Here is a 15,964-nt window from a genome sequence, read left to right as displayed (position 1 = left end):
CTCAAGGTTCTATTCAAAGGAATAGGACAGACTATGTCCTCATTTATGAGGACAGACTTTCATCAACTTTCTAGCAGAAAACACAATGGCAAAAGTCCATACGGAAAGGGTGAAATATCCTGCAAATTCTTACAAATTAATATTGTGCCCCTGTGATGTGGTCATGCCAACATCACCAGGGGAGCAGTAATGAAATATATCTAGATTTTCCTCCTACCCCACCCTTTATTTCTACCATCTAATGGGAAATAACATTCGTTCAGACTTTAGAATTCAACAGCACTGAGGCAAATAGGACTGAGCCTCAGGTTTCAACGGGCCATGATATTTGGGTTTGAAGAATATGGTGTAACATGAGAGATCCCTATTTTAAACTAAACTCAGCTCACCTAAAGACTCCGGCCTTTTCAGAGAAAGCATGGCCTCAAGATCTTTGCTAAGCACGCCTTTAACATTTTTAAAGATTTAAGGATGGGGACTTTATTTTTTAAGATTTTTCTTAGGGAGGGCAGCCCGGGTGGCTCAGTGGTTTAGCTCGGCCTTCAGCCCAGGGCCTGATCCTGGAGACCCAGGATCAAGTCCCATGTCAGGCTCTCTGCATGGAGCCTGCTTCTCCCTCAGCCTGTGTCTCTTCCTCTCTCTCTCTCTCTCTCTCTGTGTGTGTGTGTGTGTGTCTCTTATGGATAAATAAATAAAATCTTTAAAAAAAAAGATTTTTCTTATGGAAAAAGTATTAAATGCTACCATCTTGTTCATTTTGTGTGAGATCATTTGAGCAAGGGACTGCAAGCTTTCCTGAGGCATGGAAGTGTGTCCGTGGATTTAGAGAATTCTTCATCAATCTGCTGATGTTTACAAATGTTAACTGAGTTAAAGTTCTCATAGGCTGAATCCTGAATCATTTCACTTGATTTGTTTCCTGTCTCCCTGCCACAAAGCTATCTGCAGAAACAATTTACTTCTTACATAACACCTTTATTTCTTTAGGAGTGCTCACTTCGGCAGCACATATATTTCTTTAGGAAAACACTCAAATATATCTTCAAGTCTATTATGGTATTAGAGGCATTAATTATACAATATGCTTACAAAGTCATATTTTGAAGCCTTTGAAATCAAGTATAAACACACACACACATACACTCATGCACTACAACATACACAGCACTTGCATTAGAATATGTTCAAAAAATAATAATAATAATAAAATAAAATATGTTCAGATGCACATACCTCAACAATGGCACCACTGGGGAGTCGGAGAAAATGGCGGTATAGCTCTTGGAACCCACTGGGATAAACGGTACATATAGACACATGAGAAGTAACATCTCCTGGACCAAGCGCAGACACAGAAATTTTATTTTGCTGTTGGAGGTCACAGCTGGAGATTCTGGACTTGACGCCATGGTTTTCCCAGATATAATCGCACACTGCCACCTAGTGAGACACAGAGCCCCCCCAAGCCCCCCCAGCCCCAGAAAAGAAGAGAAAAAAAATTAATTAACTTCTGGCAAGAGCATAACCAATTTTAAATGATTTTACAATAAATCTGAAAGTCTCTGCCATCTGCAATGCCTGTACTCCATTCCATGCATATTTTTATGACATATATCTAAATAGTGAAGATAGACAAATCCCCAGTGTGTGCTCCATAAAGTTAATTCTACACAGATGAAGCTGTAATTGGCTCCCATATTAACCCAAAGTAGGAAGATCAAGCAGGATGTGACAATGACAATGTTGATTAAAAAAAAAAATGCTTATGGATGGTGCTATGAATGGGTGTTTGTGCTTTTTCATCCAAAAGAAATCCCTGCTCGTTTTCCTTGTTCTCACTGTGCTAAGTGCTAAGTCACTGGCATCATCAAAAACAGTGGATGAGATAAATTAAAGATACATTTGCTGTAGTTCACAGGGCAGGACTTTTGCATATTTCGTACATTTATCTACTATTTTTCCTTTATAACAACTCCTACTTTTATACTTACTGGACTTTATTTCTGGTAGGATTTCTCAGGTAACAATTCCATATTCTGATACAATGTACCCATGTGAGGCCTTCATTAATATTAAATGAAATATGAATAAACGGAAAAAACACCTTTATTGCTTGTTTAAAATATTAGTGATGAAGATTAGACTAAACCGCTCTAAAACTTGTTTGTGGCTGATAAACCTTCTGGTCTCCAGATATCTTTGTTATCATTTCCTACAACCACTGAGCTATAGAGATGCTTTCTACAATTTCCAATTTCCATATCTGCAGATGCCAGTAGTTTCAGAAGCAGATAGAGGAAAGTAGTCAATGGATTTCTTTCCTCACTGGCTGTTTCTGAGGCATGAAACATTTATCTGTTGTTGCAGAAAGTCCAGATCAAACATGTGCTCCAAAGTTAACTTCTCCTAAGATGATTTACAAATGCGTTAAACCCTCAGAAATATGGAAAGATTTAACAATATGAAAGAAAGTTCTGGCCAATTACTATTTACCCCAAATCTATAATTGACAATAAACTCCCAAGATTCCAGCTAGTGATGTTTTTCTTTGAAAAGAAAAAAAAAAAGGCAAGATTGAAATCTGGATGAACAGGTACAGAAGTGGTAAATGTCTTGAAACAGTTTGAACGAGAGAAAAGATCAAGGTCTGTTATAATTAAAAACAGAAGTTTACTGAGGATCCATTCTATTTTCGGTTCCTGAGAAAATCTAAACATGCTTTGGGAACTAACACCCTAGCAGGAATTCACAGTAAGCAGACATTTAACTGAATACTCTACTCTGAGATGAGGACACAGAAGGAAACTTCCTGAGGACATGAGGTGTGAGTTGGGTCCCCAAGACCTCCCCAGGATTTCAGGAGGGATGAAAAGCACTAAAGATGTTTTTGGCAAAGGAGTCACAGTCCTAATGGCACTGCTTTGCAGAAGTGCACCTGGGTCAGAGGCCGATGAATGCTCCAGGGGACTGGATTGTAGCAAGGGGTGTGAGGGCCGGGACGCGAGGCTGGAAACACCATCCAGAACTGCAAAGCTGCTGCATGCTGTGTTAAGATATTTTGATCATTTGTGGGGTGGGGGGGGGGCAGGAAGGTTTGAGCAGAAGAGCCTTGATTTGTATTATAGAGTAATAGAGCTGAAAGCGCCCTGGAGGGAGGGTAGACCAGAAGGATGAGAGATTGGAGCTCATCTGACCTGAAAGAGATGATGAGGCCTGGTGCTTGGGCAGCGGCAGTTGGATGGAGTCAGAGTGCATGATTTCTTTTCCTGATATGGACTCATCAGAGTTTGGTCACCAGGTAGATCTGAGCTGTGAGTGAAAAAGGCACCTCAAAGGTGGACAAGCATGAGACCCCGCTGGCCAGTGATGCCCCTGAAATGCACTACGGTGAGCAAGCAGGCAGTGCAGGTTTGGGGAGCGACAACAGTTCATTGAACATATATCTCAAGGAGAAAGTCACTAAACTGGGGCACGACTGTGATAGCAGCTCAGCAAATATAAATCAACTTATATAATTAATCCTTAATCTGCATAGTAGCCTGCTGAGGATGTTAAGCAACACCACACATCCCCAGGTAAAATCAGGAGATGAATGAGGACAGGCTGCTCTTCGGACCCCTCAGAAAGTCTGCGAGGGATCAGAACAGAGGCCTCGTTGCTCTCCACTGTGTGCACACAGCTCCAGGCCGGGTATTACATATGTCTCTCCTTCTCTTCTTTAAAGGCAGCCCATTCACTGATGTTTTCCAGCCTCTGGATGTCAAAGATTAAGCTTCAGAAAAAGCAGAATAAAATAAATGAGATGGGAACAAGCATGCCATATCCCGGAGAACCAGACAGTCTCTGCTCGTCTCAGGAAGTAGTGTTGAAAAGGCAGTTAGATTGGAGCCCCGATAGACGAGAGCCTCTCCGCCTTGGAAATGCACTCGAACACACACCTAACAACACCTGTGTTGCCCCCCTAGACGCCGCAGGTCTGTTGAAAGGTCCGCGAAGATGCGCACACTTGTCTGAAAAGCAGCAACCCCTACTTTGGAAGTGGACGCACTTCAAAAGGTAAGTGATATCGAAGATTTGGGCAGTAGCAACGTGCAGAGTAGATTTTTAAAATAATCTTTAGTCACTTTGATATGCACTTCCCTCTTCTTCTCCTTTTTAACTATCTCTCACCCTAGGGAAGACAACATAACCCGCCTTTGCCTAGAGACACCTTTGATCTAAGTGTCTAGGGAGAAAGGGAGAAGTAGACTCGAAAGGAAGTTCGCAATCCTTAGTGGCAGTTAACACGCTCACACACACACACACACACACACACACACACACACACGTTTATATGTATGTTTTAACTTAACGTTGCAAGTGTGCCAGGTTGGTATATTATTCCAGTTTTATAGACAAGGAAACTGAAGCTCCGAAATTTTAAGCAACTTAAGGTACGTGATGGTATTTTCTAAGAGATGATAATCCTTATCCCTTCACCTCAGGGAGCCCTATGCTCCTGGCTCCTCTCCACAATGTGATGTCCTCGCTGGTGAATTTGGAACAAGAGATCAAAGTCACCCCTTTGCCCTTGTCTCCTTGTTCTGTTACATCCAAGCTGCCTCAAGAAGGCACCCATAGTCCCTGCCCATCCATAGTCTGGTTTTAGCAAGAGCAGCCTCTTCTGAGCATGACCTTGCATTCCAGCTCCGTCTGTGTCGACTCTCCTCCCTAGTGGGGTGATGAATTAACAAGCCCACTTGGCAGCTGATCTAGAGCCAGATCTTCCAAACAGCTTTATCAGTAATGAGGCTGGCATTTTTATTGCCTTTGGTCCAGTTCCTGTGTTTCCTTAATTTTCTCAAATAGCTCAGGTGGGGAAAAGAGGTGTATAACCTAGTAGCTTCCTGACACCCCAACAATAATGAGGCAGCTCTGATATCTGAACCCAGGTTGGTCTGACTCTACAGCCCAGGCACTTCTGATTACACTGTGGGTAAAATGCTTGATCACATAGTACACGATCACCTTTGCACGCTAGTGTGTGGCTGCAGAATGGGGATGTGTCTGAGCATGATTCTGGATGCTGTGCTTTCCCTTCGGTGAAGCACTCATATGGAAGAAGCCAAGAGAAGATTTTTCTTCCTATCTTCGGTCAGGGTGGGAACTTTGTAAACACCCTTCTTGACTCAAAAGGGATGTCGTGGAGTTGTCTTAAAAGTCGGGAACAGAGGCAGTGTCCAAATTACTGCAGGCAGTGAGTCTACGGAGAGCCCACGGAAGTTTCTCAAGGTTCTTTGAATTGATGATTAACTGGAAAAGATACCGGAGTATGTTTTTTCTCCCCTCTTTTGGGCTATAAAGCTGTGATACAAAAGCAACTGGCATAGTTTTCAGGATTTCTAGCTAGCAGGTCTTCAGATAGGATAAGGGGATATCTATCAACAACAGGGCATGCGGATCGAGTTAAACCCTATTCTTTTGCTTTATGGGTACACACCTCCTCCTAGAAAAGAAGGCAGAGCACAGCAGAAGTGAGACAGAGAAACCCATGAAACCTCACTAGAAATGGTTAAGAATCTGAGCCAGATGTTCACGCAGAAGAGAATATTTTCGGTTACCCGCTGATATATCGAACATTCTCCCATTGGCCATGAACACATCCTACCCTACGGGTAATTGCTTTATATTCTGACTTACAACTGAAGACAGCCTGAAGCAATTGGGGATGCTTAGCTTTGAAACCTTCTTAAAATCCTCCCTAGGGTTAAGAAAGTAGGGCAAGGTAAAAAAAAAAAAAAAAAAGAAAAGAAAGAAAAAGAAAAGAAAAAGAAGAAGAACATGGCTTTTATAACAGGAACTAAATCTGAAGAAAGGCAGATCAGAGGGTGGGCACAGAGGTGAGGAGTGATGGGGAAATCACCATTTGATTTTTCTTCGGTCCTTTGGCTCATGTCTGAACAATCTATGTGGGTGAACGTGATTCTCAGCAACTGTGCTTCCTTGACTATTAGCTCTATTTCTTTAAAACGCGCTGTTGAGTAATAAGCTTCTCGGCAAACTGACCTGTGATCATTGATAACTGTTCACATGCAGTAGTTCTCATTTGATTTTATTTCAGGCCAGGAAGACAATTCAAATAGAGGGAGGGAAAGATCTGTTAAGGCAAATACCAGACAACCTAGACATCCTCGCCTAGGGTAGGTGAGGGATACAAGGGGGGGAAGCAGGATATGATTTTTTCTATAAACTGCATTTTCTCGGGATGCTTTTGTTTTCAATTTCCTAGTGAGGAATGGTTAAACTATTTGGCAGTCTGAATGATACCTATGGAAAATTGGAGTTCACTCAGTACTTGTGCAAAACGATAGGCCGGAAGACAGCTACTGTGCCCTACGGAATCCAAAGGTAGTTCCACAAGTGAACTCTCCGGCCATCTGAAATCTCTCATTAAACCCATCAACTCTGTCCCTTCCTTTCCAGGAATGCCCAGAGCGGGTTAACACATCTATGGAGACAAGTGAGTCAAGAGACTACACATATAGGACACAGCTGAGGAGCTCAATCTGGAGTCACAAAAGCTTAGGAAGAGCCCACAGCACGCCAGACCCGCAAACACTAATCCTTAAGTGAAGTTCATCGTTTGGTAGAAAAACAAGTTAAGGGCAGTAATTCAATGGTAGACGAAACAGGCCGGAACAGGTTCAAATGCTGCATATTTCACAACAGAGCTTAATTAAAACAGGACTATGAGGCTGTTAATTGCATTATAATAGTTCGGCATGAAATTAGGTCTGATGTGAATGTCCTTATAGTGGATTTGTTTATGTTATTATAATTACACAGTGGTACACAGATTTACTGCATAGATACATTTTTAACAGGCCAGCTCTTGGGTGGATTTCTTTTCTTTCCTCACTGGAATTTGCACTCTATTTACAAGTGTGGAAAGTCAGCAAGAGGGAACGGGGGTCAGGAAATTAGGTCATACTGGATGATCCACTTGGTCCCTCGTGTATTTAAAGCTTAGAACTCCAAAAAAGTTGTGCCTCGATGACGGTGATTTTTATCCATCATTTCTTTGGGAGAGAACGTGTCATCAAAAACCTGGGTCTCAGTAAAATGGATGTCTCACCCAAGAGTGCTTTATTTTGTCTTAGAAAGCAATGCCTTAAAAAAAAACAAACAAAAAAAAATAATAAAATAAAAAAAATTAAAAAAAAATAAAAAAAAAAAAGAAAGCAATGCCTTCCCTTCGAATCAATGAATGCAAAGGTATGATTAAGCATGTCTTTAGTTCTACAATATCATCTATTTCAGTGTAAATTAAAAAAATGGCAAAGATTTGGATCTAGTAAAAGATGATAACTCCTATTCACAGGATGTGCAAAAAAAAAAAAAAAAAAAAAAAAAGACATAGCAGACATAGCAGGAGTTGGTTTGGTTTTCCAAACAGAAAAATGGATAGTCTTCCTTGATTCATCCGTAATTTCCACTTTTTGGACAAAGACATACTTGGCTCACAGGAGAATCTAACTTATGACCTTGATTTAAACACTAAAACCTGAGATAATATGAGAAGTTTTGAAAGCATATCCCACATATTTGATAATGTTTTCAATTTTCATCAAGACATTCTTATTTCCATGCAGACTATACATATATCAGCAATTTTGCACATTTCTTCATTTTTCGTGTCGCTTTGAAACAAAACAGCAAAAAAAAAATTAATAGAAGATTACCTACAAATAAATTAGGTAAGTAAGATGATTATCCCTTTGTTGTTTCTTTCTTTAACATAACCATTAGGAGTATGGAACAAGCACTTAAGTAAATTCGAATCAATTTGGAGAAAGGCAATAAACTATGTCGCATTGCCAGAAAGCCATACTTCTAAACAAAATTACCTGTGCTTAATTTAGATAGAAATTACGCAGTTTGGGAAAGCTAATGTATATCTATATGTGCTTGCATACTCACTGTATAGTAAGTTCCCTTATTATGACTGTCTCTAATTTTAGTAACCCCTAGGATTTACATCTTGCATCTGTCAGCAGAAATACGTGCTTTTCATAGCACTACTGCAAAATTCTTAAGAAACACACTAGAAAACCACAAAGAATTTCTGGTTATATGTCGCTTTTTCAAAGCTTTTGGGAATAGAAATAAATGAAAGAAAAAGTTACAGGTTATTTCATGCAAGTAGAAAGACACAGGTGTTAGCAGTATTCCCAAGGCTTCTGCTTGGGCATATGCATGTAAATATTAATAATAGCACCAATACAACTCTATGTGAACAGCTACAGATTTGTTTCAGAGAGAGCACAAGCATAGAGCAACTCCACCTCTGCCCCTCCCGACACACACACTTCTTCTGCCTTTACACCGTGCTTGGGAAGCACTGGCTACCGACAGGAAGAGAGGACTATAAGGTGAAAACATTCTGCTACAAATCTGAGATCAGGAAGAGAGAAGAGATTCAAAAGATGACGGAAGGGAGAAAGGGAAGGAAAAAAACAAAAATTTGCTCCAGTCGCCCACTGCTTTTGGAGATAAATCCCACAGGTGGCAAATGCATTTGTTTAAATGGAAAGCAATCATAATAACATGGCTAGCAGTATTTTCCATTCATAGGCTTCACTCTCTAGAGACACAGGAAAAAAAAATGTTTAATTTTACAGTCAGATTGCATAAAATACCTAAACCAAGGCCAAAGAATTGCACTATATACGCAAATCTTCAAATTTAAAAGAAGCCTTTCTTCCCCTGAATTCCAGAAAGAAAAAAAAAAAAAAAAGAAAACACAACATGAAATTGTCTGTGATCTAATATTTTAGTATCTGGTCCCAAGCAACTGAAGACAAATAATTGAACTGACTTAATTAAGGCAGCCAGCTTTAGTCCGATTATCAGAAGAAGAAAAATCGGACTACAGTGTTTTGGGTTTTTTGTTTTTTGTTTTTTGTTTTTTGTTTTTTTTTTTTCCTTTCTGGATCGCAGGCTTGCCTTGTGATCCATAGACCTGGCTACGGCTAGAGTTTACTCAAACCCATCAATCCAACTAAGCCACTAAGTCATTGATAAAATGAGTTTCAGGTATCTACAAGTAGGAAGATTAGTTGTTCCTTCTTTTTAAAATATTTATTCAGCCAGCACCTCTACATTTGCTTTGATGTGCCCTGAGCTCTCTATCAGGAAATTATTCATCTAAAAGGGTGGCCACCACCATACTGGTGACTAATACTTGGTTCTTATCCCATACCTTCAGTTTAATGTTCTCTACCAGTCAAAAAATACCAAACAATGAGACATGCAAAAGATGCAGGGAGAAGTTGTCTCTATGTATATGTAGATGTGTTTATGTGTGACTGTTTTATTTTATATTCGGGATAATAGACTCCGAAAATGTAGTCCCCAAATATTTTTGCATCAACTAAAATGAACAAAACTACATATATTATAATTTATTTATACCCTAACCAATTCTTCTTTTTTTTTCTCTAAACCTTAGTTAGGTTGTATAAATTGGCTGAAGATCTAGGAGGGAGATTTGGCAGCAGCAAGGATGAACTTACCAAACACTGAGCATGCTCCTACATGAGCTTTTGCAATGGCTATTGCGTGAATCTTCCCCAGACACCTACTAGCTTACTCCATTCCTTTAAAATGCTACCCAAATGTCACCTTATCGGTGCATCTCTTCTGACCGCCCCCCACATGAAATAACACTTCCTCCGTCAGCCATACCCTATGCCTTATTTTCATCATAACACTTGCTAAAACTGTTACTAGCAGCCATATTATAGATTTACTTGTTTATTGTCTGTCTTCCTGGACACAAATGTAAGTTTCGTGAGAAAAGAGAATAGGGCCTGGCCCACATAAGAGGCACTAAATATATATTTGTTGAACGAATACATAAATGAATTCAGTGATTTGACTCAGTATTGAATGGACTCGGTACTGAAGGCACCTGTTTTTATTTTTTATTTTTATTTTTTTGGCACCCTGTTTTTATATTCGTTTTTTTTTTTCGCATGCCTATCTTTGAAGCCACTGAAATGGATTCATTTTTGCCAACTCCAAAATGAATATGCAAAACAACCGCTCTTTCATGTCATTTTAAAAAAAACAGTAAGGCCACGCCTTCAGAAGTATCAGTGAGGTGAACTCTCCACCAACTTCCCGCAATGCAAGTTGTAACTCCTTATTTCCTAATTTAGTGAAGTTTGTTCAGCTGCTATCTTATCACATCATCCGCCTACTCCACCCACAAGCCAAAGATTGCCTCTGTCATAACTCTCCTGGAATAATACCCCTTTGCACGCATATAAACCTTTACTCCAAAGCTACAATGCATTATATGGTAATTAATTGCCTTATTAACAGCCCAACAAGTAAAGAAATATTTTGATTGGAATGATAGTTGTTTAATGGGGAAAAAAGGGGGTGTATTTAGTTTAATACCTTCCTCTTATAGGACCAGGGAATGATTTCTGGTTGTTTTTCACAACCATAAAAGAAATCAGAATGTGTCCTTTGGGCTTTAAAACTAGGTCCCTTTTAGGGGTACCATGCCTGAGTGCCTCAGTTGAGTAAGTGGCCGACTCTTGGTTTCTGCTCAGGTCCTAGGGTGAAGCACTGCGTCCAGCTCCCTGCACAGCAAGGAGTCTGTTGTCTCTCTTTCTTCTCTTCCCCTATGCCCACTCACATGTGCTCTCTCTCTCTAAAATAAATAAATAAATAAATAAATAAATAAATAAATAAATAAATCTTAAACAACAACAACTAGGTCTTTTTTCATTATTCATGGACATTTTTGAGTCACTCATTCAGCCAGATATACAGGTGAGATAGACAAGTTAAATCACATTATATTGGGCTCCATGAAACTCATAATTTAGTATGGGAAGTGAGACACATATGTAAATAACTCTCATTTACAATTATTAAATGCCCTGTGAGATACTAGGAATTCTAAAAGATTTGAGGAGGAATAAATCATGTCTGTAAGTGATGACGATAGATGACTAATGCTGGACATGTCCCCCGTGCTAAGATTTGGAAGGAACAGAAAAGCTACACACAGGGGAAAAGAGAGAATTTGTCTTAAAAAATAAAAGAATGGGGGAAATTGGTATTCATCTTTCAACCAGATTTTCAGTGAGTCTAAGTTTCCAGAATGTTAACACCTTTTGAGGATTTCATGAGATTTTGTCAGTTTCCTGACTTCATCATCATCCTTACCCTTTTGTTGTGAATGGAGTTCTCTCTTTAGGCATGGAATTTCCAGGGCAGAATTAAAAAGGAAGTAAAATAGCATATAGAAAATTGATCACAGCAGTAGCTATTTGGGGAAATATTAAGAATAAGAATGATAAATAATACTTATTTAGACTCATTATATAAAAGCCTCTGTTCAAAGCACATGCATTTATTTGATGATTCACTCAAAACCTATTTACTGAAATCTTACCTCATACTGGGGGAATATGGAGATACAAAACCCATCAGACAAAGTCCTTGCTCTACCCCAGGTGGCATTGCAAGGGAGGAAGCATAGGATATGTAACTGAATATATCATAAATGCTATGGAGAAAAAGGAAACAGGGTAGGGGATGAAGCAATGGGTGGAGTCCATGGATAATGGGCTATGTTGTTGCTATTTTTTATTCAGAGCTTCTATTTTATTCTAGGAAAGCCTCTCTGGGAAGGAGACGATGGAATAAATGTGAATGTGGTGAAAGAGTATCAGTTCTGTATATTAAATGGGAGAATAGTGTCAGAAAAAGGAACAGCAACTAAAAGGGCTGTGAGGGGAATACACTTGCCATGTGTCCAAGGAAAAGCAACGAGACCAAAAGAACTGAAAGCAAAATGAGCAAGGGGAGAAAAAGAATTTAAGATCAGAGTGGTGGGAATCCAGGGCGAGAAACCGAGCATTCAGTAATATGTAGACAACTGAAGAATGATGGGGGTTTTTTTGTTGTTTTTTTCTTAAAGATTTTATTTATTTATTCATGAGACACACACACACACACACACACACACACACACACACACAGAGGCAGAGACACAGGCAGAGGGAAAAGCAGGCTCCATTGCAGAGAGCCTGACGTGGGACTCGATCCCGGGTCTCCAGGATCACGCCCTGGGCTGAAGGTGGCACTAAACCACTGAGCCACCCGTCGGCCCTAGAATGATGACTTTTATGCTGATGGGACTGAGAAACCATTGAGCATTTGTGTACAGAAGAGTAACATCTATGGCATTATAGAAAGGATCACCTGGCTGACTCTGAGGAATAGACTGAGAATGGGGACAAGGCTGTGGATTGAATAGTGTTTCCCTCAATGATATTTAAGTCTTAAACCCCAGTACCTATGAATGTGAATGTATTTGGGGATAGAGTCTTTGCAATCCATCAGTATGAAATCAATAGGGTGAGCCCTGAGCCAATATGACTGTGTCTTTACAGAAATGGGGAATCTGGGGGTGCCTGGGTGGCTGAGTCAGTTAAGCACGTCCAACTCTTGATTTTGTTCAGGTCATGGACTCAGGGTTGTATTATTGAGCCCTGGGTCAGGCTTCACACTCAGCGTGAAGTCTGCTTGAGATTCTCTCCTTCTTCCTCTGCCCCTTCCCACACTGTATGCACGCTCTGTCTCTTTATCTCCTTTTCAAATAAATAAATTAATTAATTAATTAATTAATTTTAAAATGAGGACTCTGGACCCAAAGATAGACATGCACAAGCAGGGAGAATGCCACATAAACATGGTGGCAGACATTGGGGTGATTTACGTACAAAGCAAGGAATGACAAAGGTGGAGAGCAAACTGCCACGAGCCAGGAGAGAGTCATGGAACAAATCCTTCCTCAGAACTATTAGAAGAAAACAACCCAGCCAACACCTTCACCTTGGATTTCTAGCCCCCAGGACTGTGAAATAGTACGATCCTATTGTTTAAGCTGCCTACTTTGTGGCACTTTGCAAGGGCAACTCCAGGAAACTAACACAGGGAATGAATGATCCACTGACATAAATTACTGCATTTAATCCTCCTTATAAACCTAGGTGGTTATTATCCCAAATTTCAGGTGAAGAAAATGAAGCATGGGTGTTAGGGAGGGGAAGTCAACTAACTTACTTAGGATAAATTAGTAAATAGTAGGGCCAAAGTATGGTTGCAAGGACATCTGACCCCAGAACTCAGGCTTTTAAACTCTATCTCTACTATTTCTCTTAGAACACATTTAAAAACTGTGAAGTGGGGGAACCTGGTGGCTTAGTGGTTAAGCATCTGCCTGGTCATGATACCAGGGTCCTGGGATCAAGTCCTGTGTGGGGAAAAAAAAAATCCCTGCTCAGCAGGGAGTCTGATTCTCCCTTTACCCTTCATCCTCCCTGCTCGTGATCTCTCTCTCTCTCTCTCTCTCTCTCCAATAAATAAATAAATAAAATCTTTTTTTAAAAAAGAGAAAACTGTGAAATGGATGGAAAACCACTTGGATGTTGCCAAGTGCCTATTTCAATGAAGCTAGGGAATTATATGCACTTTAAATCATAAATACACACACACACATATATATTAAATAGCTATATCTGTGTTTTTTATTATTGAAGCTGAGAAATGGGGATCAAGTGTTTGGAGAGGGCTTAGCTGTAAAGAAATATCCCATCTCTTGTTTACTTTGATGAAAAACAATACTCTAGGAAAAAGAGCACCTATATTGTGCCCTGCCTTAGTCACCAACGCTGGGGGTCATACTCTTTATCTATAAAAATGAGAAAATTGGATGAAATAATTTCTAAGGTATTTTCTAGGTCTAAGAGTCATATAAGTTGTTTTCTTATTACTTTGGCCATCTGTAAATTCTACATCTATTTCTTTTAAAGGTGAAAAACACCTACCCCTCCAGTTGAAGACAATACTGACATAATGTTGAAGAGTCGCTGCACTGTAGAAGCTTAGCTTACCAGTGCATCCATGTGGCAATTGCATAGTCCATGACACAGAATGCTTATAATTATTAATGTGGTTAATAGAAACTGGTAATGTGGCATTTCTTGGTTTCTAAGAGATTGACCCCATTGTAATGTAAAGTTTTATACACGTTTGTCATTTATTCTTTTTGGGTTTCCCTAATTTGAATTTACATTAAAAATTTTAAAGAGCAATTAAGGAAATATTGACAAATATTTCCCTCTAGTTCTTTTCTTAGGCCAAAGACAAACCCAAAACACTTTAAAAATACAAACTTTGGATTGTCTGATTATACACTCTGTGATCATAAAATCTGGAAACATGGATAATATTACTTTAATGTAAATAAACCATTGATTTTTGCCTATGTTTCTGGCTTATCATCCTTTCTCCTTTCTGGAAAGACGTCTTGCACAATAGTCATAAGAACAAAATTCTAGATTTGTATTCTTATCGTTTGGGCAAAATTCTTGGTTTGTCATTTTCCAGTGGTAAAATAGAATGATTGAACTCAGTGATTTCTAAGAGAATTTCAATATCTGAAATACAGTAAAATATTAGAGTAATGAACATGCATTACAATGAGAATACATTTAAAAAATCCAAGATTGAGGGATATGACTTTCCATAAGTCAGTATTTTCCCTCAAGTCTCTAGAGATCAGCAAATCATAATAATAGACTTATTTTTAATAGAACTTTTTTCTTCAACTTTGCTATAATCTGAAAGAGTACAATGCCAAAATATGTAAACATAAACCATCACTGTGTCCATCTGGGAGCCAGAAATTCAAGATCCAAGTGACAGGACCATGATTACCAAGCATTTCTCACGTAGAGTCTAGAGGAAATAAATACTTACAAAATTTTAGCTAAAATTTATCATGAAACTCATCTACTATAAAATTCTACTGAGCACACACCAAACAGAGTCAGCATCTCCCTATATACAAAGAGAATAGACCACTGGACTCGTAAGTTGTTTATTTCAGGTAATGTATGGTGACATGCAGCACTATCTAGTTTCTTTCATTTATTCAGTTTACTTGACATGAGACTGGCAAATGGATAAGTGGTTAGATAAGAGTGACACATCAGTGTGGAGTCGTACCTTGTCTCTGTGTGTGTCTGTCTCCTTCTGTCTCATAAACACACACACACATACATACACACAACAGAGCACCTCTATTTTCTGGGTAATTAAAAAATACCATAATCCAGACTTTAATCAATGTCAGATTGAAAGAATTTTTAGCAATACCTTTCTGTAATTTTTTATTTTTAAATTTATTTATTTATTTTAGAGAAAGTTGTGGGGAACAGGGCAGCAGAGGGAGATAAAATCTCAAGCAGACTGCTGATAGTGGAGTCCAACACAGAGCATGATCTCATGACCCTGAGATCATGACGTGATTCAAAATCAAGAATCGAATGCTTAAAAAAAAAAAAAAATTGAATGCTTAATGGACTGAGCCACCCGGGCATTTCTGGCTTTTTAAAAAAGATTTATTTAGTTATCTTTTAATAACAGTTTAATACCATCTCTGTCAAAACTATAGCTTTATTTTTTATCAACAGCTGATCAGCAGCTGAGTTTTGTCCAGCTATCAGATTATCTCTCAACATATTATCTCAACATATTTTATTTTTCTCTTAAATCTACTAAGAGAACCAAAACTGTCAAATAAGGCTTTTAGTCTACCCATTTCCTTTATAAGAAAGGAGGCATAGAGGAAATAAAATTCATGTCTTAATTCTCACTACAATATATAATTTTCAAGATAATGTAAAAGAATTGTAAATAAAATAGTAGCTGACAGATAATATACTGTAATATTTTTCCAGAGCATTTGGTATAATTCCTTGGAAATCATAAGAATATATTAATATCTCTTGAGCAATAGGAAAATTGAATTTTTAAAGACATATAGGTGACTATTAAAAATTGATTGTAAAACACGTTAAAATTAATGAAGTTATTAAACTGCTTTACTATT

At 38.8% G+C, this 15,964-nt stretch overlaps 1 protein-coding gene across 1 annotated transcript in view; it reads right to left on the bottom strand.

Moving 5' to 3' along the window:
• The window catches only part of LOC121499941, a 226,941-nt gene that overhangs the window by 16,262 nt on the left and 194,715 nt on the right, over positions 1–15,964 (bottom strand). Inside the window, exon 11 of the mRNA XM_041771213.1 lies at positions 1,234–1,440. Coding sequence (XP_041627147.1) covers positions 1,234–1,440 — 207 coding nt within the window. The remainder of the gene's footprint in view (positions 1–1,233; positions 1,441–15,964) is intronic.

The sequence above is a fragment of the Vulpes lagopus genome, chromosome 10 (genome assembly GCF_018345385.1).
Source record: "Vulpes lagopus strain Blue_001 chromosome 10, ASM1834538v1, whole genome shotgun sequence".
In the NCBI taxonomy this organism is placed as follows: domain Eukaryota; kingdom Metazoa; phylum Chordata; class Mammalia; order Carnivora; family Canidae; genus Vulpes; species Vulpes lagopus.
This window is presented reverse-complemented; position numbering and strand designations above follow the sequence as displayed.